The sequence below is a fragment of the Lagopus leucura genome, unplaced genomic scaffold, assembly GCF_019238085.1.
Source record: "Lagopus leucura isolate 7727_CA_CO unplaced genomic scaffold, USGS_WTPT01 Super-Scaffold_100017, whole genome shotgun sequence".
Classification (NCBI taxonomy): domain Eukaryota; kingdom Metazoa; phylum Chordata; class Aves; order Galliformes; family Phasianidae; genus Lagopus; species Lagopus leucura.
The window spans coordinates 2,120,958-2,143,696 of NW_024962271.1; the positions used below are offsets into that span (position 1 = coordinate 2,120,958).

The following is a 22,739-nucleotide window of genomic DNA, read 5'->3' on the forward strand; positions in this document are numbered from 1 at the left end:
GGACCCCAGTCAAGCTCAGCACCATCCTGCAGTGAGACCCTGGGCACTGCTGCTGTTTCCGAACATGTCAGTCCTTTCCAGAAAGTCAGGGAGAAATGGAAAAAGGGAGGAAGAGAGCTTTGAGGTACGCAATATGTATCGTACTGATCAGTTACACAAAAGAGAACATCAGCTACTCACAGGTCAGTGCTCTCCCACGCAACTCAACTCCTCATTGCAATGCCATGCCAGTTTAGGACAGGCCTCTTCTGAACTGCTCTAGGGGTCACAGAGGTGGTCTGTCACCACTTTCACACACTCAGGGATACCATAATTCTCACCTAGAAGTATTTTTGCCAGAAGAGGCAGAGAATCTGTGTTACAACTTGAAGAAAGTCTTTGCTGAATACAGCTTGTAGTCTGTGCATGTGATCTGCAAACTAGAATCACTGGAATTTTAGGCCAGGAGGGTGTCACTGACTAATGAGGATTCTCCCTTCCCTCTGGAGTGTAGGTTTATAGAGGAAAAAGATCATGTTCTCCAGGCAAGTTTACACAAAATGATTCATCTCTAGCCAGCTGCAGTCAAGACATCTGCTTGCTTTCACTTCACTGCAGGGAGATTCTCCCCCCTCACTTCCAAAGGAGGCCAAGATTATATCCAATCACAAAAAAAAAAACTTCAACAATTTCAAAAATGAAGGCAGGTAAGTGACACAGAGGCCCCGGACGCACCTCTGCCCTGCTTAAAGCATGAAGCACACAGTGAATAACTGTGGTGATGAAGTGCTATTTCATCAACAGCCTATTCACTTCCACGCCAAGACATCACCTCCACAGCCTGTGGCTCGCATGCAGCTCTGCCTAAGTACATGAAGGTATTTCTTTGTTTTGAGAATCCCTCGCACATTCCACATGGGATCATGCAGACGGTCCTCATGTGGTCAAACAGTTTGTGAACCCATGCCTTTATAGCTTTTCCATATTAATCTGCACTCCGGGCATATATCCAATTAAAGCCACATGTATGGATCACTAGGTTACTAACTGGCTCGCATGCTTGGGGGGAGGGGAAATAACAAGCTCATGACTGCACAATTTAACACTGCCTGTGCTTTCACTTTTACATGCACGAGTCTTTCTTAATCTAGTCTTACCATTAATAAAGAGTAATAACATTTGCTGAAGAAAAGCTCAGGCCCCTGCGTGCTGGAACACAGTAGCTAATGCTGAATGCATCCACATTAATGCTAACTCCAATGCAAAGACAAGGTCTTTTCACAAACGCTACAAAAACAGGAAGCAAAGGGGAAAACTTTGCAGTGTTTGGAAACAGCAGAGCATTGTTTGTTCAGGATTTTCTTACCAACGCAAAAAAAAAATCTGGCAACGTGAAATCTGAGCACAGCAAGAGCCTCAGAGCAGATACAAGGATCTCAAGACAGCAGCTCTCCCAAGATCTGCAGGTACACACTGTACAGGCAGGAAGATGCACAGGGTGCTTTATTTTTCCTATTTCTGCTAAGAAAGCCTGACAAGTAAAGAGACACAACCTCCCAAATGCTTGACGTTAAAGCTAGATAATGTAACACAACATTGCATCTTTATCTCAGTCGGAGCGAGCACGATAAGTGAAGAGGCACTAGGAAATGCATAATCCACTACATTTAAGCACTTCCATCATTTTCCAGCGGCATTCAGATGGGCTGGCAGACAGCAGGGGCCTCGCAGCTGCAGGCTGTGCAGCAGGGGAAGAAGTTGGGCTACTGACTTCAGCCCCACGCTGTGAATCACCACCACCACGGCCGGGCAAAGGCGCAGGCAGCCACCACCTCAGAGACTTCTCAGTGGGACCACACAGATCCCAGACCTACTTCAAGCCACTTCACATCGACCTTTCCTTGCACTCTCTGCCACCTTCAACCCACTTGGATATACCAAATGTACAGGCACTACACAAGAGCTAGCACTGCCAAAGTCCCAGCTCCACCCGGGTATTAAACCCACCAACCCAGGCATTAAACCCACCAACCCAGGCCTTGTCCTAGAAACAGCTTGGGTTCAAACCAACAGAGGATGGCCCTGCTCAGGAGCGTGCCACAGAGGGCTCGGTGCTTTCCCATGTCTTCCGTCTCCGTGAGCAAGCAGCTTCATACATGGTCAGCTCCCACGGCAGATTTGATTTCCCCAGATTTAAAGTACATTAGTCAATCCAAGTCACTGGGGACATTCGAAATAACTTGCAATAAATCAGTCGAGATTAATTTCAAGAGAGGCAGTGACGTAGCACTGAAAGAAGCATACGTTAGCGTTAGAACAGAGGACATTAGGAATATTTCTAAATGCCAGCAACTTTTTCTCCATTAAACGTGTGACAAGAAGGCATTACGGTCTTCAGACAAACACCAGGTTCCAAAGGAAAAGCGGTTACCTAGAAGGGGTATGTCAATATTTAATACCAAAGTGCATGTCTGGTCCTGCACACTGCTCCTCATTTCAAGCTTTTCCAGCTTTATTTCCTGCTTCAATCACTGCAATCACAAAAGATGAATTATCTGACCTTAGAAAATGTGTTTTCAGTCAGACAAGACATGCTGACTGTGTCCGTACTTTCACCTTCAGTAACAAAGTTCTGTGCCAGCACAAGTTTTATGCTTTTTTCAATGTCCACATCATTTTGTTGCAAAGTAGAAGTGATTTTCAGCGCCAGAGCTCCACTCAAGCCTCTTGTGCCTTGCGAGAGGTTCTTCACCCATGGATGTCAGAGGCTCTTTCACTAAAAATGTTAAAACTTTCCTCAAAAGTCACTCAGTAGCGGTAATAAAAAAGATGGACCTAAGATAACAACAAAGAGCTGAAAGAAGAACTAAACAAAGTAATGACCAGCGATTTGCTCTTTTATAATGTCTTTCATCAGTGCTCCTCAGTTCCATACACTGTGAAGGAAAATATTCTGCTTGTGTTTCGAAACAGAAAGGACTAGGAATTGTACGCAGAGCCCTCAGTACACAGCTGGAGCTGCACATCCTTTTTGTAAGAAGGATGTGAAGAAACACCAGCCCTCCTGCACTAAAAACAAAAAAGAAGAGCTTTAGCTCCTTTTCCAATGCTATACTCATTCCACCACAACATCTTCATTAAACATAGCAGTTTACAGCAACTGCATGGATTCTCTTCTGCTTTAAACAATGACATAATTATGTCTGCAACGTGATGTTTCTTTCTCTTCCCCCAGACATACAAATAGCCCTCCCTGGTCTATGTTGTTCTCAGATAAGGAACACGGTACTTGGTACATCTTCCAAAAGCCATCAACAGTCAGTTCGTACCCAAAATACAGATATTTGGCTGCTAAGCAGCACAGCAAAGACAATGGTGGATCTCATTCAATAAAGTCCATCGAAGCAGATGGAAATCTCCTATGCTGCAAAAGCAAATGCTGCTGTTCTTGTAAGTTAGTTCCCTCCTCCCACTGTCTCCCAGAGTTGGGGCGCTGAAGGAATGCTCAGATAGCAGAACACCACTGGGGCAGATGGAGCATCCTAGGGAGCCCCACACAGCTCTCCATCACCAACACCCAATGCCCGGTTTGGCATCGTAACAACCAGGGCAAAGAAAGCTTTCCTTGTCCAACAGTCTCTCCAGGCTGCCAGGAACAACTCAGTGCTCAGATTTCCAACTGGAGTAACAGATCCCAGCTCCAGGGGGAAAGCCTACAGACTTGCATCAGTTTGCACCATCTGAGCCCATTGCAGAGACCAGTAGGTAAGAGGCCACACAACTTTCCACTCTCAGTTTCCTATCTGTTGACAGCTTATAGCACAGTAGAGGGAAACATGTTTTGAGATGCCTCTGCAATCATATTCTTCTCAAACAGTTCCCAAATTTAAGATCTCAACCTGAGGATGTCTGTGCATTAAATGCATGAAGGCAAACTGCTGATCATTTTTCAAAAACAGACCACAGCACTGATTCTATGGAAACTTTGCAATGTGAGTGCACTCAAGGTTTCCCTGACTTACTCTTTACTCTTCTGAAATCAGCCTTAACATCCCCTAAAGTAGAAGTACAGTGGTAGATTGCCAGAAGAGACGAGTACAATAATGCACTAAGCATACATGCAGCAAGAACCTTGAACTGATTGCTCCTGGCTCCCCAGGAGGTACTTTCTCTGCAGGAAGACTGAAAGGCACTTAGAAAAGCACAACCCTGTGGGCCACGTTTTGGTGCCACTCTTTCACACCTCCAGTGATTTTTTATGACATTTACAACCATTAAGAATATGAATGGCTATCAGTATCGGAAGAGACAACGTGGCCTGGTGGCCAAAGACTCTTCATTTCTGTTCCAACCCCACCCAATTTATCATAAGCGTTACGTCAAGTCAAAGCTAGCAGGAGATGCCACGGGTTCCTGGAGTCCCACCTAGGATACTGCAGGGGCAATCACAGGTGTACCTCTCCCAAGGAGCTGCAGGTGAAGCGTGAATCAATAGCAGCAGACGTGTCTGAGAAGGGTGGACTTTGACTCTTTGTTTTCCCAAAAACACTGACCAGAATGCCTTTGGAGACAATTAGATCCACAGCAAAGTCAAAATCCAAGGATTTGCAGAATTGAAGCATTACACTACATTCAAAAATCATATATTCTGATTGTTTCAAGGGCCAAAAATAATCTTTACTTTTTATTTTTCTTGTTCACAGAAGGTCAAACATTCACATTTTGGGGAAATAAAACTTAGACACTCTTAGTATTTTGATTGAAAATTTGGATTTCACTATGGAATTGCCACAGAAGTGCTTTGTTTTAAAAAATAATAATAATAATAACATTTTCTACTTCACTATTAATAATGCCCATGCCTGAAAAGGGATAACAAAGTCATTCTAGTCTTACTTTAGGTGCTTGCACAGATAAAGCAAGAACACAGCCTGCTCACAATACACACTAACTGTGTTAAAGCAGCAAACAGAAACCTTTGTGGCGCAACAGAACCCCACTACAACAGGAACCAGACTGGCAGGAGACACCTGGTGACCCCAAAAGCTTATATTCAAATAGCCAAAACAGACACAGGCTAGGAGGAAAGGAACTCTGTCTTCCAAAACACAGCAAAATCACAGTTTCAATGCTGAGAAAATTCTGTTCCGTATCATTCCAAAGGTACTGTTGGGAACACACCATGGGTATCTTCAAGCGGTTTAGGAAAACAAAAGTTCTGTTTTTAAAACCATCCTGCACATGCGTTTAGCTAATTTACATCTTATAAACAAATAAAGTATGAGATGACTTCTTTGTTTGCAAAATTCTTGCCTGTCCTAAAATCCTTGCCTTGCCTGTCCAGAAAAGACACATTCCTATTCGTAGAGACATACCCTTCAAAAATGAGTTTAACTGATTGATAAGAGAAAAAAACGTTTCTTATTATACCTTGCAGACACAACTTCAAGGCTTAAAAATATATGTATGAATTATGGATTCTCAAAAAACAGAAAAGAATTACATTCACCTTTCTTCAGGCAATGTTTATTGCACCACAACCCTACTGGATAATTAAATGCTAATACAATGAAGCAGATTCCATGTGTTGTTTTTTTTCCCCCCCAGCTTTGCAGGATATGAAGGTCCAAAATAAATCTTTGGCCTACCACACCTTGAAGGAGGTGTTCAGTACTGTCCTTACCAGGGCTATTAGATTGTAGTGAGCAGTTCTCATGTCCTCAGCCACATCTTTTTCCCCTAGAAGGGAGTCACGTTACTGACTTCCCTCCAGGATAGTGTTGATGGCATGAAATGGGTCAGACAGCAGCAGTTTCCATATGCTTCTATCTCACAAGGGTATTTCCAGTAAGCCTGTCTCCCACAGAAGAGCCCAAGTGCAGGTTGCTCAGCATCTACAGTCCATCAGCCGAAGAACTGGGCTCCGTTTTGTAGAGCTGCACTGGTGCAGACACCCAATGCGACAGCCTCATTAAGCCCCTCATGCTGCTTCGACCCTACATCCTACTAGAGATGCCACGAGCAGTGAGTGGTAATCCCCCTCCTCACATTACCCAACCAAAGCCAACAGAGCAAGTCAAGAATGTACATCACTGAGCATACTTCCAGTTCAGATCTGAGTCACTGCAACCTGATGAGCTTCTTAAGTTCCATTAAAAACAGGTATGTGTCTAGTAGACACACTGAACTCCACTCTTCAATCTGCCACCTGGCATCTCATCTGCTTTTGCATTTCACACTCCATGGCTCTGTCCCATCAGTCACGCGACAGCCCAAGGGCAAAGTCAGGAAATGACTGTAAGTATGGGAAAGCACTGTTAACTGCAGGTGTCCCCAGGCTTTGAACTAGGAACCCCTTTTCCCAAAAGTGGAGGGTATTTTTAAATTCCCCTAGTTTTTAAGCCCATGAAGTGAAGGCCTTTTAGTTCAGCATCTGGTTCTGACTTCATGTTTTTCACTGCAACCACAAGAGCTCAACTTCACTCACCATTGACGTGCCTGGTTATAATGTATGCTTTTCAATTGTCTTTTCCTTTTCCTGGTATTGCCCCTGCATTCTTAAATATTGTGCAAAACAGGAAAATTTTACGCAATGATTTAATAATACATTGTTTTTGGCAGCAACTCCAGCCTGCCATGTTTCCCTCTCTTCTTCCTCAGCAGTTTGGTGGAAGTCTGCACTGAAACAGATCGGTTCCCCAGCCCAGTTGAAAAAGAAAAAAAAAGACAAGAAAATCTGCAAAAAAGTTCCAACAGAGCAAGTGTTCCCCAACCCAGTTCACACAGGTTTTCTCAACATGACCCCAAGGAAAGGTTATTTTACTGAAGGCATACATGTGCACTAGTGCTCCATATGGGTTATACACACTAAGGTATTAATCGCCTTCTGATATGCAAATGTTTATGGAACTAAACACACATACCTATAAACACATGCAGACCCAGGACAAAACCAATGCAACTAGCAATGCTCAAAACACTAACAAGCCACAGCCTACCCATGCAACCCACAATCTAATTACCTCTAAAGGATCCAAAATGCTTCAACTATTTGAGGTAGATCATGTCTTCCATAAATCCTATGTGGGGAGTGAAGCAAATCCTATCCATCCAGTTATGCTTACGAACACAGAAGACACAAGGAAATGAGAGAAGCCATTTTATTGTACCACGTTAAAACTCACCTGTTATTTAGGAAACTCAAATGTATAAATAAACGATGTACAATAACTAAACAGTTCCAAGAATCACTCCTCCCTATGTACTAAGCCTACCATCTTTTTCCTCCAAAAACCTCTCTCAACATACACAGTTCTACCAATGCTTTTGATGGAGACCAATGCTTCAGCCTCTGTACCAACACAAAGCTGAGTCTGTCAGTTGGGAGGTTGGTACAGACCAGGTGCTTGGCTGACCTCTGATAAACTACATGTTCTTTTTGTGCTTTGCACATCCTTTCCTAGAAGGACCGCTCCCAGGCTCTGATGGTCCCTCAGGCTCTTTCCACCTCTAGCCACCAGAAAACAAACAAGGCTGATCTCACCGCCCCACAGAGGGATGCTGAGCTCTGCCAGTCCCTGCAGATGCAGGATGAGGTCCCCAGTGAGTACCAGAGCAGCTCCTGCAGGGCACCGTTACCCCACACGGTGCTGAGCACCACATCTTTGCTCCCCAGCCATAAAGAAAAGTGAGGCAGAAGTATTCCTGAGTATCCCTTCTACTTATGCTCCTAAACACCTAAAATTTACTGGCTGTGTATTAACACTAACAGCCTCAAGAGCTCTCACTCTATCAATGAATGTAGCTTCTGTTTTCATATTTTATACAAGTTCTGTAACATATTAACGCATACCTTAACACTACTGACATGTAAATACGCTTTTTAACCACTGTAGGAACTACATATTCAAAGGAGTGTTTGACAGGCACTAAACAACTTTGAAGAAATACCATTTTAGGTTTTCTTATGCCTATCTGAGGACTGAGTAAAGTGAATTTCTCACAGCAGAGTAAGACCCCATAAGTCACCAAGAGAAATGTGGGGTTTGGTAATGCAGCCACGTGCCTGCCTTTACCACACAGATTCTCGCTTTCAGCAGCACAGATAACAGGGAGCAATTTGCCCTCAATATGCAGAGAATTCTGAGTGATCCCTGTGGCATGCAAATAAAAAGATTCAGTGCTTTTCCTGATAAGCCTGGAGAAAATACCTGATCAATGGCAACGGGGTAAACCTCAATGGGCAGAAACACACAGACCCCAACCTACAGCTACCACTTGCTGAATGCAAACAATCACCACCAGTAAGAAACAATGCTAAATATTATCTCAGAACGTAAATTAACATTCCATTGCTATGCTGGATTGCAAAGAAGTTGCTTCGTTATTTATGCACTCATATTTGCTTCGTGCATAATGATGGCAGGCTCATCAGGCTCATTTTAAGTCACATTCTTAGAGCCTCATCGATAGCTCATGACTGAGGTCAGCACTTGGTTTACTGAACACAGCGTTTACTTCTTTTATTATTCCTCCAGCTAATTCATTATCATTCTGTTTTCAGCCTGGATAATGGTATGACATTCCCTTTCCAGGAAAGACTTAGAAGAATTCTCCTTATAAGATTGTTTTGAAACTTTAGAGTTCTGCATAATGCTTCCCACTTGAGCTAATTGTTTTTCAAGGGAAATTTGATTTTAAAAAGCGTGTTTTCCTAACTAATGGGAACCTGCACTAAAGTAAACAATGAGTCTGGCCTGATAGGAATTTTTGCTCTATCTTTATAACAGAAGGAAGGAAAGCCATGTAACAGCAGGCTGAAACACATGCAGCAGCAAAATCGTTGAATTTTAAAAAACAATTAGAAGACAATTTTCTACTCCACTTCTCCTATTTGAAACAGATCATCCTGCCCTGCCTCATTTAATATTAATTGTGTATGTTCTTTTCTCTAGAAGAAAACATTAAATGCAGCTCCCTAACTCACGTTTTCGTGTCAAGTACGTTTCCCATTAGCTATCGTGTCAATAAACCATTGTTCTCATAGATCATCTCTGCCCTGGAAATAATATAAGAGGCACTCCAATCTTTTCAGGTTTGCCACCAGCTTTGAACATAACACTGAACTTACCTGCCAGGGGCGAACTTGGAAATCTGAAATGAGCATGAAAAGCCAAAGTTTCCTCCTCCTTGAGGGAAATTAATGAGTAACTTCATGGTTTTAATTATGTCTTATCTTCCCAGATGGGAATTAGAGAGGTCATCCCTAGCCAGCAGAAGTGAATTGCTTATTTATTCCTTCCTCATCTGCTGCACGTACATACACACCACAGGGCCTCCTGCCAATCCAGAACCTTAAAACCCACTGTCCTCAACACCTTGCCCTGCTGGGGCAAGAAAAAGCAGAAGAGAGGCATGAAAGGGACAGGACAGAAGGATGTCAAAAGTTCAGGTTCACCTGCCACCTTTAACTACTGAACATTAAATTTTAACATCGCTGCTGAAGATAGCAGTAGTTTGTTCTTCAACAACAACAACAACAGAAGTCACAGAAGGAATATTAAATTGGATTTTATTCCTTTGTTTTTATTATCGTTGCCCTTCAAGCTGCGCAAGGACAGATCTTTGTGAAAAAAAAAAATTAGCAAGGGCAACACTTTGGGGTTTGGGAAGTGTTTATAAAATAAACGTTATTCCTCCCATGGAGAAGAAAGTCAGATTCATCCCTAAGCAAGCATATAAAGTTTGTAAGTATCAAAGTTTCCTGCTGGGCCTTTGGCATTAAATTTAGGAAATAAAATAAAATAAAACAAAGCAATGTAGATTTGTTTTTACCTACACTGAGAAATATCCTAACCAGCGTAGGAATGAAAGCCTGGGCAGCATGGAAGGCTACTGGTGAAACTGCATTGCTTTTTAGTAACCGGTTCTTTGAGAAATGAGAAACCCGAAGGAAAGCATGTAAATCACATCAAGCACCAACACCTCCACTGTGGAACTTCACAAGCTCATCTGTTTCCATGTAACTGAGCCCCCTAACAATTCAGAACTCCACTGTCAGTACTGCTCTTACATGAGCATTGGCTTATTTTAGTTGAAAGACACTTGTGATCATGTCAGAAAAAACATTTTGTAAAGTAAATTCATTTTTCCTCTCTACACTTTGCTAAAATGTGATGCCCCAAACACTTGTTCCACTGCATTCTTGCATGGAGCTTCCTTTAAAGAATGCTATTCTATCAGGCACAAAACACATCACTGCTGAATCGAGGCCAGGAAGCAGCCATCTCTTGCAAAAAAGCTGTAGGTAGGGTCTCAGTATTCATGTTGAGATGTGGGAACATACTGTGTAGACCAGAAAAAGCTGCAGAACAACCATACACACACCAGCTCCTGCTCCACAGCCCCCAAACTAACATGTAGGAGTCTGCGTGGAGAAGACCTCCATTCAAACACACGTTTCAGGTGACATTGAAAAGGACAGAAAATGCCTGGAATCACCCAATCACCCATCCACCATTCTCACAGACACCATCTCCCAGATCTGGATTTAGGTGTCATCACCACTTTAGCTTTCAAATGCAAAACAAAGTGATGTTATTTTCCTGTTCGATTTTATTCATGTTATAGAGAATGCAGTAAAACTCGTCGTGCCAGAGGATTTGCAGAGAGACGATGTGAAGATTAATTAGCAGCTGCTCATAAAGCACCTTGGCTATGGAAAGCCCTATGTGTAAAAATGACCTTGCTATCAGAGCTGCTGAGCACTCCCAGTGCTCACCGTCAATGGAAGGGATGGATATTTTTCCTCAGCCTTCTAAAACCAAATCAATTGCATCTCGATATCTACAAACGTCTCCAGGAGGTTCTGGCCTTGTGCCCGTCCCCCATTTCCGCAGGGAGACCACATGTTTTGGTTAAGTCACATCTTTTCATCTTCAAAAAAGAGGAAGATGGAGATAACGTGGAACCAAGACACCTGCTGAGCACACCGTGTACATGTCCAGGTAACAAGTGAACAAATCACACCCCAGTCCCCCAGTTACTTCTTACAAAAAACAGACAGCATTTCAAATATCAAAGCACAGATATCCCTGTGAACCACAGCACTTACTCAGACCCAGCACTGGAAAAAAAATTGATAAGGCATAATACCAAGCACTGAGAGCCCTGCTCAACAAAATGGAGCCTGAAATGGTACATGCAATGCTTTGCTATCTACTTGCTCCTTCTGTGCCTACAACAGTTAGGAATGCCATCGCATTAATTAAAGCACCACCCTGCAGGACTTGAGAAATCTTTTGGGGGATGATTTCTTGGGTGGCAGCTCTGCCAGCGAGCAGAGCTTGGCGTCTCCTGTACGAACACAACTTCATGCCTAAGTATTGCTACACCACAGAGATTTGTGCTGGAGCACCATAACACTTCTTCACCAACATCCTTCTGTGCTCAGACAACCACCAGCTGGGGATGCTGCTGGGAAATCACCTTATCCCCATCACATCCAACTTCCCCCTGTGCTGACAGAATCTCCTTAAAACAAGGAACTGCAAAAAAAAAAAAGCTACTCATGCCCACGTCCTTTGGGGCCTTCCCCCTGCAACACTCGCCCAAGGCTTCCTTCTCCTTCACACAGCACTTCCACCGAGCAAAGAACCACATTCCCCTGCAAACACCCTCAGCAGTGCAGGCGGTACGGAGGTGTCAGTGTGGCACGAGGAGTGTCGTGAGAACAGGCAGCTGGCCTACCTGAGGGCATGGCACGGCGGGACACCTGTCTGCAGGGCCGTGCAGGATGGATGGGTATTTGTAGGGTGATGAAGGAGGGACGTTTATTTGCATGGAGGTGCAGGAGGATATGTATCAGTAGGGTGATGCAGAAGGAACATCTATTTGAAGTGCAATGCAGGAGGGGAAGCGTATGTGCAGGGTGATGCAGAAGGAACACGCGTTTACAGAGCGATGCAGAAGGAATCTGTATTTGCAAAGCAATGCAAAAAGGATGCGTAATTTGCAGGGCGATGCAGAAGGGACAAGCGTTTGCAGAATGTGTGATTCTGTGATTCTGAGAGATGCAGAGGGATTGCTTATTGACGTGAAAAAATCCAACCTCTAGATGAAGCCCATCTCCATTCACCCTCCCTGGGAACCCACACAAAAGCCAATGCACACTGATATCATGAGTGTCCTATAGGAAGGCCAGAAGGAAATCATTGAGAAAAAATGAAGCATTCACATGTGATGAAAAAAAAAAAAAAGGAAAAAGAGATAAATAAAAAGGGAGGAGGGGGGCACGACGGCAGCGTCGCCCGGTCAGAAGCCGCGTAAAGCTGCGCGCTGCGCCCAGGGCCGTCAGCCCGAATCGGGGGCTCCGATCCCCACCGACGCGGAGCCGCACGCGGAGCTCCGGAGCGCGCTCCCGCGCCGCGCCCGCGCGCCGCCCTGGGCCCATTGATCGCCGGGGGGCGCGGGGGGCGCGGCGAAGCCCGAATTAACGACCGAAGAGCGGCGCGGTGCCACGACCTCGCGTTTTCACCCCCAAACGCCGCGTCCCCCGCTCCACTCACCGTGGCCGAAGCGACGGCGCCGTCCGCCAGGGTCAAGTGGTGCGGCTCCCACCGCCGCAGGAACTTGGAGGTGAGGATCTTGCTGAGAAACGTCCGGGGGTGCCGGATGACGCACACCTGGATGTCCCCCTCCTGCAGCAGTTTGTACCTCATGCCGTTGCAGTGCAGCAGGGCCCGGCGGCACGGCGCGGCTGCGGGGCGGGTGCCCTCGGGGCCCGGCGGCGGTTCTGCGGGGAGCGCCCTGCCGTCCTCTGCGCGCTGCCCGCGGTCGCCGGAGCCGCCGCCGCCGCCGCCGCTGCGATCCATCGCGGCTGAGGGGATGGCGGCGGGCGGAGGCGGGGAGAGGAAAAGAAAGGAGATCCGACCCCACGCGGCGGGCTCAAAAATTTAAATCGAGGAGGAGGAAAATAATAATAATTAAAAAAAAAAAAAAAAAAACACAAAGCCGCCGGAGAGGGCGAGGGAGCGGGGTTCAAGGGAAGCGATCAGAAGCCGAATTCAAACTTCCCCCTCCGCCCCGCGGCGGGGCCCCGCGCCGCTCCCGCAGCGCCACATCCACGCCCGGCTCCCGGCGGGGGCTGCAGACAAAAGGCGGCGGCGGGGGCTCGGCGCGGGGCTGTGGGGTGGCCGGCCGCGGCTCCTTCCTTCCCCCCGGGGCGTGTGCGCGACAGCGGGCGGCGGCGGGCGCGCGTGTGCATGTAGGTGGGTGCGTGGGTGCCCGCGCGTGGCCGGGGCGCGGGCGCGTGTATGTGAGTGTGTGTGTGTGTGTCTGTCCGTGTGTGTGTGTGTGGCGCGGGCGGGCGGGTTTCTGTGTGTATATCTCTGTGTGTGTGTGTGTGTGCGTGTCTCTGTGTGTGTGTGGTGTCCCCGCGCGCGCCGCCACCGCGGGAGGAGGCGGTGAGAGGAGAGAGCGCTGCCCACTGCCTCTCTCGCCGAAGCCGCTCCGGGCGCAGCCGATTGGCTCCGGCGAGGTCACGTGCCGCCCTCCCTGACGTCAATGGCCGCGGAGCCGCCGAGGGCAGCGGCGGCAGCGGCGTTGGCGGCCGCGCGCGCCTCTTCCCGCGCAAGCAGCGCGGTCGCCGCGCCCCTCCCCCGTTCTCAGAGGGGCCGGGGAGGGCGGTGCGACCCTGAGGAAACTGCCCAGGGAAGGGCGGAGGTGTGTGGGCACACCTGCGCGCCCCCGGAGGGCAGCCCTCCGCCCTGAGGAAAAGGCTGTTGGAAAAGGGAAGAAAAAGGGGTTTTGTTGTGTTCAATCACGATAGATAGCCCCGGGGCAGGCTCCAGGGTGGGGGCGGCCCTGCCTCAGGGCTGGGCGATGACCCGACAATCCAAAGGCCAAGGAAGTCTCAGGCTGTGGATCTTGCTCCCATTTTCCTGAACTGAACCACCACGCCACGACCAATAACATGTATATTTCATGTAATACACGCATGTGTTACCAAACGTTGGGATGCATCGTGCTAGGCCCAGCCCAGGTCAGGATTTGAGGAGAAACATACTGGGCTGCTTCAGCACAACAGTCAGAGGAAATCTGAATCTTAAAGGTTGAAACTCATTGCTAATGGGAAAGGCAGGGGTGCGTTTCCAGCAGAGCCATCACCTGCCCTGGAGAAAACTCCCATTGAAACTTAGGTTCACATCGGGAGTCACAGTTACAAAGTGGAGAGGCGAGCTGCGACTGGAAGGGTTGGGAGCTTTTGCTGTCCAGCCTTTTGTGTTGGCGGCTGTTAGAAACAACTCCTGACTGCATGGTGCACAATTCTGAGCGTGTCCATCGTGACTGTTGCTGTAAAGCCGTTGTGTTGAAATCGGCTTGCATCTGACAGCAGAATTGCTAGTTAAACACTTTCAGCGGGGAAGGATTTTGTAACCTATCAATACTAGCAAACTCTGTGAATACTTTTGTTGAATGTCAGCATCAAAATTATCTAGAAAAAGCTAGGAAGTTGCCAGAGTGCTTCTAAATACCAGTTTCTAGAGTGATGCACAGAATTGCAGAATTTGGCTAAAGCTAGCAGAAAGACTCATTTAATAACAGGAATGATACAACCAACAGGAAGACAAAAATCTCTTTTGTAGAAGTTCAGTTTGTCCATATCTAAAAGCCTTGGTTTCTTCCTGAACTTAAACCAACCAGCCACTGTGTGCTAACTATTACAAGCAGCTCCCACAAAGCTTTGTATACTGTATACTGTGAGGGGTGATTGACACATGTGTTTGCACAAATTAAATCAGATCTACCCATACCTGTAAATTTGTGTGGATCTCCTATTAAGAAAAGAGAGAGGGGAAGGGAAGGGAAGGGAAGGGAAGGGAAGGGAAGGGAAGGGAAGGGAAGGGAAGGGAAGGGAGAAAGGCATTAAAAAAAAAAAAAAGATTTCGAAACTAAATTTTAAAAAAACAGCTCTGTTTAGATGTAAGCTTTTCACTGCAGGAACTGTTTCTAGGAGTTCCTATGATGGCTGATACAAGGGAGACGTGTTCTTGTCTGACCCACTGCACTGTTCTGGTTCTCGCAATAATGGTCTCAATGGTAGGACTGTTTGCACACACTCACCTACAGCAACACTACCATCAGTCAGAACTGTAACCAATGAGACTTATTTTGGTGCGAGTTCGTGCAAACTAGCCACCTGCTCAAACCACTGCTTTAAATCTACCAGAATTGTCATCGCTGACAGCTGTCTGACAATAGGAGGGCAGTATGCAAAGAGAGTTTGATGATTTCAAGTGAATTTCCTTGCAAATCAGAGTAGAGGTTTTCAACTCGTGTATTACAGAAAGAAACAAAAAAGCAGTGTTCTGCAGCAGCCAACACATGAGTTAGCTGGCAAGATCCAGGCCCTCACTTGAAATCTGCAGCTTGATGTTGAAATTCACTGAGATATTGCAAAAGGACAGCACATCAGGCAGCACCACTGCTAGCAAGCCAAGGACTCAGCAGTGGTGCTATGTCTGCGGATCACTGAATCCACCCTTCTAGGCTGCAGGTGATCTCTGAAGGAAATTCAACACAGAACAGGTATGAAATCTCACATTGCCTGCCAACATGGGGCAACCAAAAGCCCTGACAAGTGAAATCAAAACATGCTGCTTGCTGAAATGTGCTTTAGCCATCCAACCTGCAGCAAATGTGACCCTAGGCTGAGCACATTAAAACTAAAACCCCTTCTCACATTCCATACAAATTATACCAAGCAGAAGCCAGATGTCTTGCCTTCCCTGTATGAACAAAATAGACCTGGGAGTGCGGTCAATGCTCGGTTGAACATGAGCCAGCAGCGTGCCCAGGTAGCCAAGAAGGCCAATGGCATCCTGGCTTATATAAGAAATAATATAGCCAGCAGGACCAGGCAGGTGGTTGTCCACATGTACTCAGCTCTGATGAGGCTACACTTGAAAATTATGTTCAGTTTTGGGCCCTTCACTACACAAAAGACATCAAGGCTCTGGAGCATGTTCAGAGAAGGGCAGTGGGGCTGGTGAGGGATCTGGAGCACAGGTTGTATGAGGAGTGGCTGAGGGAACTGGGATTGTTCAGTCTGGAGAAGAGGAGGCTCAGGGGAGATGTTACTGCTCTCTGTAACTACCTGAGAGGAGGTTGTGACCAGGAGTGTCAGTCTCTTCTCACATGTAACTGGGGACAGGGCAAGAGGGAATGGCCCCAAGTCACAGCAGGGGAGGTTCACGTTGGATATTAGGAAAAATTTATTCTCCAAAAGAGTGGCCAGGTGCTGGGACAGGCTGCCCAGGGAAGTGGTGGAGTCACCATCCTTGAAAGTGTTCAATAAGCATTTGGATGTGGTACTGAGGGACATGGTTTAGTGGGGAAGTGGCGGTGGTAGGTGGACAGTTGGAGTGGATGATCTTGGAGGTCTTTTCCAACCTCGGTGTTCTATCGTTCTGGCTCCATGCAGCCCAACAGACATCTCAGCTGTACATGTATCACTGTATTGCAAAGTGGTGTTCAGGGGTCACTGTGTTGGTTTTTTTTAATTTTCTTTAGGGAATCTAATTTTTGTGAGCAGATACATCAGTGTGTTAGAACAAAAACAATGTGACATTCTGAAGGAAAAGAAGATGGGTAATTTGTGAATACTGCTCAGTGCCAATAACACAGGCTGTAGAGCAGTGGGGGGCCTGGAAAACCCATGAGAAAACACTTGAGGTGCCAAAATGTACACAGGGAAAAAAGCTGTTGCCTAAAGGCACCTTGTATGAGAATATACCCATGCAGTAGCGTTGTATGACAAGCTAAAGGAGGGGAGACAGGAACAAGGGCCAGAGCACTCTCCCCATAGAGGATTAGCTGGATTTGTAGTATGATTTCAAAGGGAAAGCTAGAATAAGATAACTCTTTCCTCCACCTTTGCATGATTCCTGATTTGTTTTACAGAATAATATGATAATAATGGTTCAGGCAAAATCTTTCTACAGTCCAATCAAAGAAGGAAGAAAACAAATCTGCTTCTGTTGTTTCACTGAAATTTTTACAGTTGGAGGCTGTAAAGGCCTACTGCATTCATACTCGCTATCAAAAAACAAAAACCACAATAAAACAAAACAAGAACCCCACTGCTATTGTAGGCTCAACAAGTCCCTGAGAGATATCAGTACAGAAATGTGAGGTGGTTTTGCCAAATAGAGAAGCAAGCACCAGGAATTCCCAACTGTATTCAGTATCCGTTCAGACTCTTACACAGCAGCTGTCCCACTCATTTTAATCCTTGATGCATACTAGAGATAATGGAGCTTTCTTCCCTTATTCACAGAGGTGTTGTGTGGATTATGGAATTTGTTAGTCAATGCTTGTAAATTACCACTGTTGACTCAGAGCAAATTCCTGCTATCAGACTGGGTAGTCAGCTCATTCTCATAACAATGCTGTATTGTTAAAAATACTTTTAAACCACTCTTCGGTGAAACTGGGAAATACAATACATTCAGGCAAAGATATAAAACATAAAAGAGATGCTGTATCAATAATGCTAGAAGTCCTGCATTTGAAGTTTGAGTTAATCACTGTAGTGGCTCCTTAGGAAGCTACAGCAAGTCATAAAACAGAATTGTTTCCCAAAAAGAGTGATGGACATTTAAAACCTATCTAGATAAAGATTAAAGAAACCATCCTGAAAGGAGCAGTTCTGTATTTGCCCCTGAGGGAAGGACAGGCTTGATTAGGGCCATCAATCACAAACGCATACAATTAAGATTTTCAAGCATCTCTTACCCAAATTTCTCATCACCCACTTCTAAGCCTGGCATCAATTCTGGGAGACACCTCCACAGGTGACGTCTAAAGAGGGAAATCAGACTCCAGTCTCCAGACTCCATCTCTGGCATTCAGATTTCTACTCCTCTCAAGTTTACTCCCTCACTGTGTTCTCGCTTTCCCAGCTGATGCCAATAACAGTATGTTGCTAACTGCATGCCACGCAGACTCTGGTAACACATATGCCTTTGATTCCTCTCTAACACAATGCACACTTCTGCGTGCATGATGCAGAAATCATTGCTTTTTTACTGCCCGTCACCATCAGATGTTCTGATGCAGGAGTATGTAGGACGAAGCTGGTGGTATCAATTGCTAGAAGGAGCCTGCCATCTGCTGATCTGAACAGTGCTCCAGTCTGACTTTTACCTGGTGTTAGTAGGATGGAGCACTATACGTGAAGGTTAAAAAATGTCTGAGCTGAACCAGCATTAACAGACTTGCTGTGGTGAGGAATTTATTTAAGTGGAAAGAGGAAGTCTCAAGTCAGTATTCTCAAGTCTAAGGCTGAATAGGACAAACAGAAACAAAAAGGCAACTAAAACAAACTGACAAGTAGATAGGAAGGAAATCAGCAGAAGATACAGAGGAAGAGGTAAGGGCCTAAAATTTCTTCTCTGTGTTGCTGCACCCAATTAGACAGTGCAGATGGTACCAGCTATCATTCTCCTGCATCACCCTTCTAAGTGACAGCAGCCCTAAGTGGTAAACTTCTCTGACAGCAGCCCTAAGTGGTGAACTTCTCCCTCATGTGCATCTTTCTACCCTCTTGTAGGGTCACCACATATCTAGGCATGGAAAAAGCCCTAGAAAAAAGAAAGGCTTCCAACAAAATTCATCAGGCTGCTGCCTTTTTCCTTTAAGATGTACGTAAAAGCTTTTATTTGGCAGCACTTTGTGGAAAGTCACCATTTCCGCTAAGCTGTCTGCATTACTGTTACCTCATCTTCCCACCTCCAGCTAATACTTCCTATTCCATCAATAGGTCACATCCAAGCTGTGAGTGCTCATCAATCCAAAAAGGCACTGTTATTAACACTCATAAAAGATCACCGTAACACAGAACAAGCAATAAAAGTCCAAAGCAAATGGGATATGATGCAGAGCTGTGGGCTTGCCACAGTAAGGTGAAGTTTCCTCAAAACAGAGGAAGAGCAACTAAGAAAGAAAAAGGTAGTCCACAGATTAGGGAAGTGTATCTTCAGTCACTGAACCAACACTGTGGGGAAGTGAAATGAGAAGTGGAAGAAATGCTGAAAGTCTTGGATATTTTCAAATGACCTGAAAAAAAAAACAAAAACCCAAAAAAACAGACTGTAAAAGCGTCAGGAGTATTAGCAGGATTATCCACAGATTCTCTGGTGCAGAGGTGTCCAGGAGGACAAAAGAAAAGATTAAATAACATCCTTGATTGTTCTTTTTATTATCTTTTTATTACCAAATCGTGTGTTTCAACTGTTTAAATGCAGTGTTACACAAAGTGCAGCTGCAGCTCTCCCACTGGTTCTCAGTCCTTCCCTAATGTTACCTTTATGTGAACAGGGTTCTGATGTGAGGTGTGAACTCTCACCTGATAACAGTGCACACCTGGTGCTAGTGCCTTTGTTGTGCTGAGCACCTTCTAAATAAATATAAAGGCAGTCCTTGGACTAGGAATTCTAAGAAAACAAATACAAAGGGCAGAGAGGAGCATCAATTTAACACACTTCTATTTTTTCATGATTTACAGATTCCCAGATACAATTAACAAAATCAGCTGTTGGGACGTGCTTTGGTAATTACACACCTTCTTATTTTTACCAGCAAAGCTCAGCTGGTTTCTTGAAAGCGTAATGTCCTTGTAGTCTTGGTAATCTAAGGGGAAAATGAGAGAATCACAATGATTTGCTTAGGTCAGTCCCCAGCTGACATACAACAGAGCAAGATGATGACAAATCCAGAGATTTATATGAAAAGAACAGATGGTCAGTAATGGTAGGTTTCACCCACATAGACAAACTGTACTACATACCTAAAAGAAATGCATCAGATATCACAACTAGGGGAAAAAGGAAAAAAAAAGAGCATGAAAAAGAATAATGATGCACATAGGTTTTGTAGTGGCTAAGACTGACCACAGAAATCAGAGGTTCTGAGAAACCACACTATTGCAAAAGGGAGGCATTTCAATGTACTGTCAGTGTATAAGGCTATGTTTTATAACATAGGAAAAAGGCCAAAAAGAACACATATTGCTGGAGGTTTTTGTTAATGCTACCTTAAGTTTGAAAAGACAGGTAAAAAAGGGCACTGTAGGAAAGAAACACCTATTTAGCACCAGTTCTTCAATTCTTTGGTACAACCTTGGGAGTACTATGGATGGCACAGCTGAAAAACAACTTGCAAATTGGTTACCTCCATTAACAGGTTGCACCAATAGGTATCCATTTACATTTGTATATCACAACAGCAGCAGAATAAAGGCACTGTGTGCAGCAGGTCTTGTTTGTGAGCACAAACAATGTGAGTTTGGCCTCTTTTTTGTTCTGCTGTCGAAAAGAAAAAAGAATCAGGGCAGTTCTAAACACTGTTTGAATTTTGACAGTGAAACAAGAAATAAAATTTGTGAAGTTAGCAGGAGGTGTACTGCACAGGAGAGTGTGAGCAGGGATCCTAGGGCTGGAATGTTTGGAGGCATCATGCTATACGAATGACAGACTGAGGATGCAGGTGGATCTCATGGTTCAAGCACATCTAATGAGATTACAGCTAGCTTAGCAGCATTTTTAAATGGAAAAGAAACAAAAAAACTGTATGTGAGCCATGAAAAAAAAAATTCAGCTAGAGAGCCAGCTTACTGCAGGCAGCTGTTTGAGTTAACTTCTCTCTGTAAGTGGGTGTGGGGGTACCCAGGTATAAGCCATCAATGAACCTCAGTGTTTCCCAGTGCCCCACACTCTGAGGACAGTGGGCATGCAAGAAAGAAGCCTATTTGGAACTGTGCAGCTGCTTTTGGGAATAAATCTTCTCCTAATTGTACACAGGACCTACAGCAACCCTGTACCCTAAAGCAGCACCACACAAACAGCTGGGAAGGGAGCCATTTTAGGGTCCAGGAATTAGCTTTCTGTTACTAGCACCTGTAAATGAATATCCAAATGAGAGTTATGGAAATCATGGCAGGCTCGTTAGTTTCCTTTCATAGTTCTTCAGAAAGAAAGAAGGAAGACATAGGCTGCCCAGGGCAATCAAAGGAGGAATTTAGGATGCAGTCTCTGGAATCAGTCATTGCCTGGGAAGAGGGGAGGATTTCAGGAAAGTCTGCTGCCCTGTTTTCACACTGATTATGAAACCGTGGGGGTTCACACTTGGTATGCAGCTCTAGCTGCCATGTCCTGGCATAAGCCAATTAGTCCAAAAGAGTGAATAAAGAGGTATCGCCTTCAATATGTGGTGCTGCCACTGCTTTCCAAAATATCCTCCTGTGGGCACCGAAGCAAAGTTTCCATTCATCCACCAGAAAAAATGCAGTCTTTACCCATCTGCCTGTGCCTCTGTGTATATAACTGGGTAATTTAATAAATGCTGCTGGGTGTTGATTTACGTCATCGTATCTCTATATAAGCACATCTCTGTGAGCATGCTGTTGGGTGTCTGTGAATGCTCATTGTTCGTATTCTGCGTGTGTATGTCTGTGTGCCTGAATGTGGTTTTGTTTAAATTTTTTCCCTAGAAAAAAAACAAGGAGTCAGACGTTTCATGAGGTTGTTAGCGAAAGCCAAGGAAAGGAAGGGGGAAGACAGTGAAGGCTAATTTACGGAGAAAAAGGGGTAGACTTGGGTACAGTTAATCATCCGCCTTAGTGTTCACCAGGGAAGAAGGGGGAGTTCATTCCAGACATTCACATGTCTCAGGGGAGGATCGTATAGATCATGGTAGATGAGAGATAGAAACAGTAAATTACCTAAAGGCTGACAAAGTGATGGAGCCAGGCGTCATCTGATCCCACAGCAAGAATAAAAGCAGGGACAAAGAACCTTCCGAGAGCACAACCAGGATTCCCAGCGTACACCTGGGATTTTCCCTTGGAAATTGTGGGTAGAGATAGGGAAAATTACTCCTAACTCCAATTAGTGAGGCAGATCTCTGGAAAACTGGATTCATTTTGAAGCCCTAACCTGGTTCCAGCTGTAATTCTGGCTCGTAGGGGAAAGGTATTATTCTGAGTCAGAATGCAGAACAAAAGAACATTAAAATCGAAGTAAGCACAGTTTCCCAACATGCCAGCATCCCTTGAAAAATAAGCCTCAATAATGGCCCAGGAACACTTTCATAACATAAGTCCCCTCCAACCAACAGCAAAAGGGTTCCTACAGATTTTCCAGCTCCAGTGCCCAGATCACATTGCACATACAGCTCGTTTTCCTGCACTTAAACAATCGTGGGCCTGACTCACCGCCCCTTTGCTGTGGTGCTGGGCCAGCTCAGCTGCAGCAAGAACAGCCAACCTCGGTGGCACCTCACCAGAGTAAACATGGGGCAGCAGCAGTGTGCAAGGACCCGGCCCTGTGTGCAAGAAGGTGATGTTCTTTATTTCAAAGGAGAAAAAGGCAATTCCTACTTCAAAGTGCTGCACATCTTCAGATTGTATGAAAGTGAAGGATTTTCTGCACATTCACTAGGAATGTCTTGATACATCAGAAAGAAAAAAAAACAACCTCACAGTTTTTTGGCACTGATGGCCATGTGTTCAAAGGACTGCAGCCCTGTTCACACCCAGCCGGTCCTGGCCTTTGTGGGCCAAATGCTGTGAATGCAAAAACGTTTGCACACAAAGAGCTGGGTATGTTACCTATGTCCTCTGTGACACTTCGGCTGTGATTCAGCACAGTACCTGGGAAGTACCTGGGACCTGCTGTAAAGCCCCTGTTTGCAGAGGGACC

The 22,739-nt window shown here is 45.4% G+C and overlaps 1 protein-coding gene across 1 annotated transcript in view; it reads right to left on the minus strand.

Moving 5' to 3' along the window:
* The window catches only part of LOC122183304 (c-Maf inducing protein), a 120,709-nt gene extending 107,858 nt beyond the window's left edge, over positions 1-12,851 (minus strand). The window contains exon 1 of the mRNA XM_042877173.1: positions 12,546-12,851. Coding sequence (XP_042733107.1) covers positions 12,546-12,851 — 306 coding nt within the window. The remainder of the gene's footprint in view (positions 1-12,545) is intronic.
* Between the last annotated feature and the right edge of the window lie 9,888 nt (positions 12,852-22,739).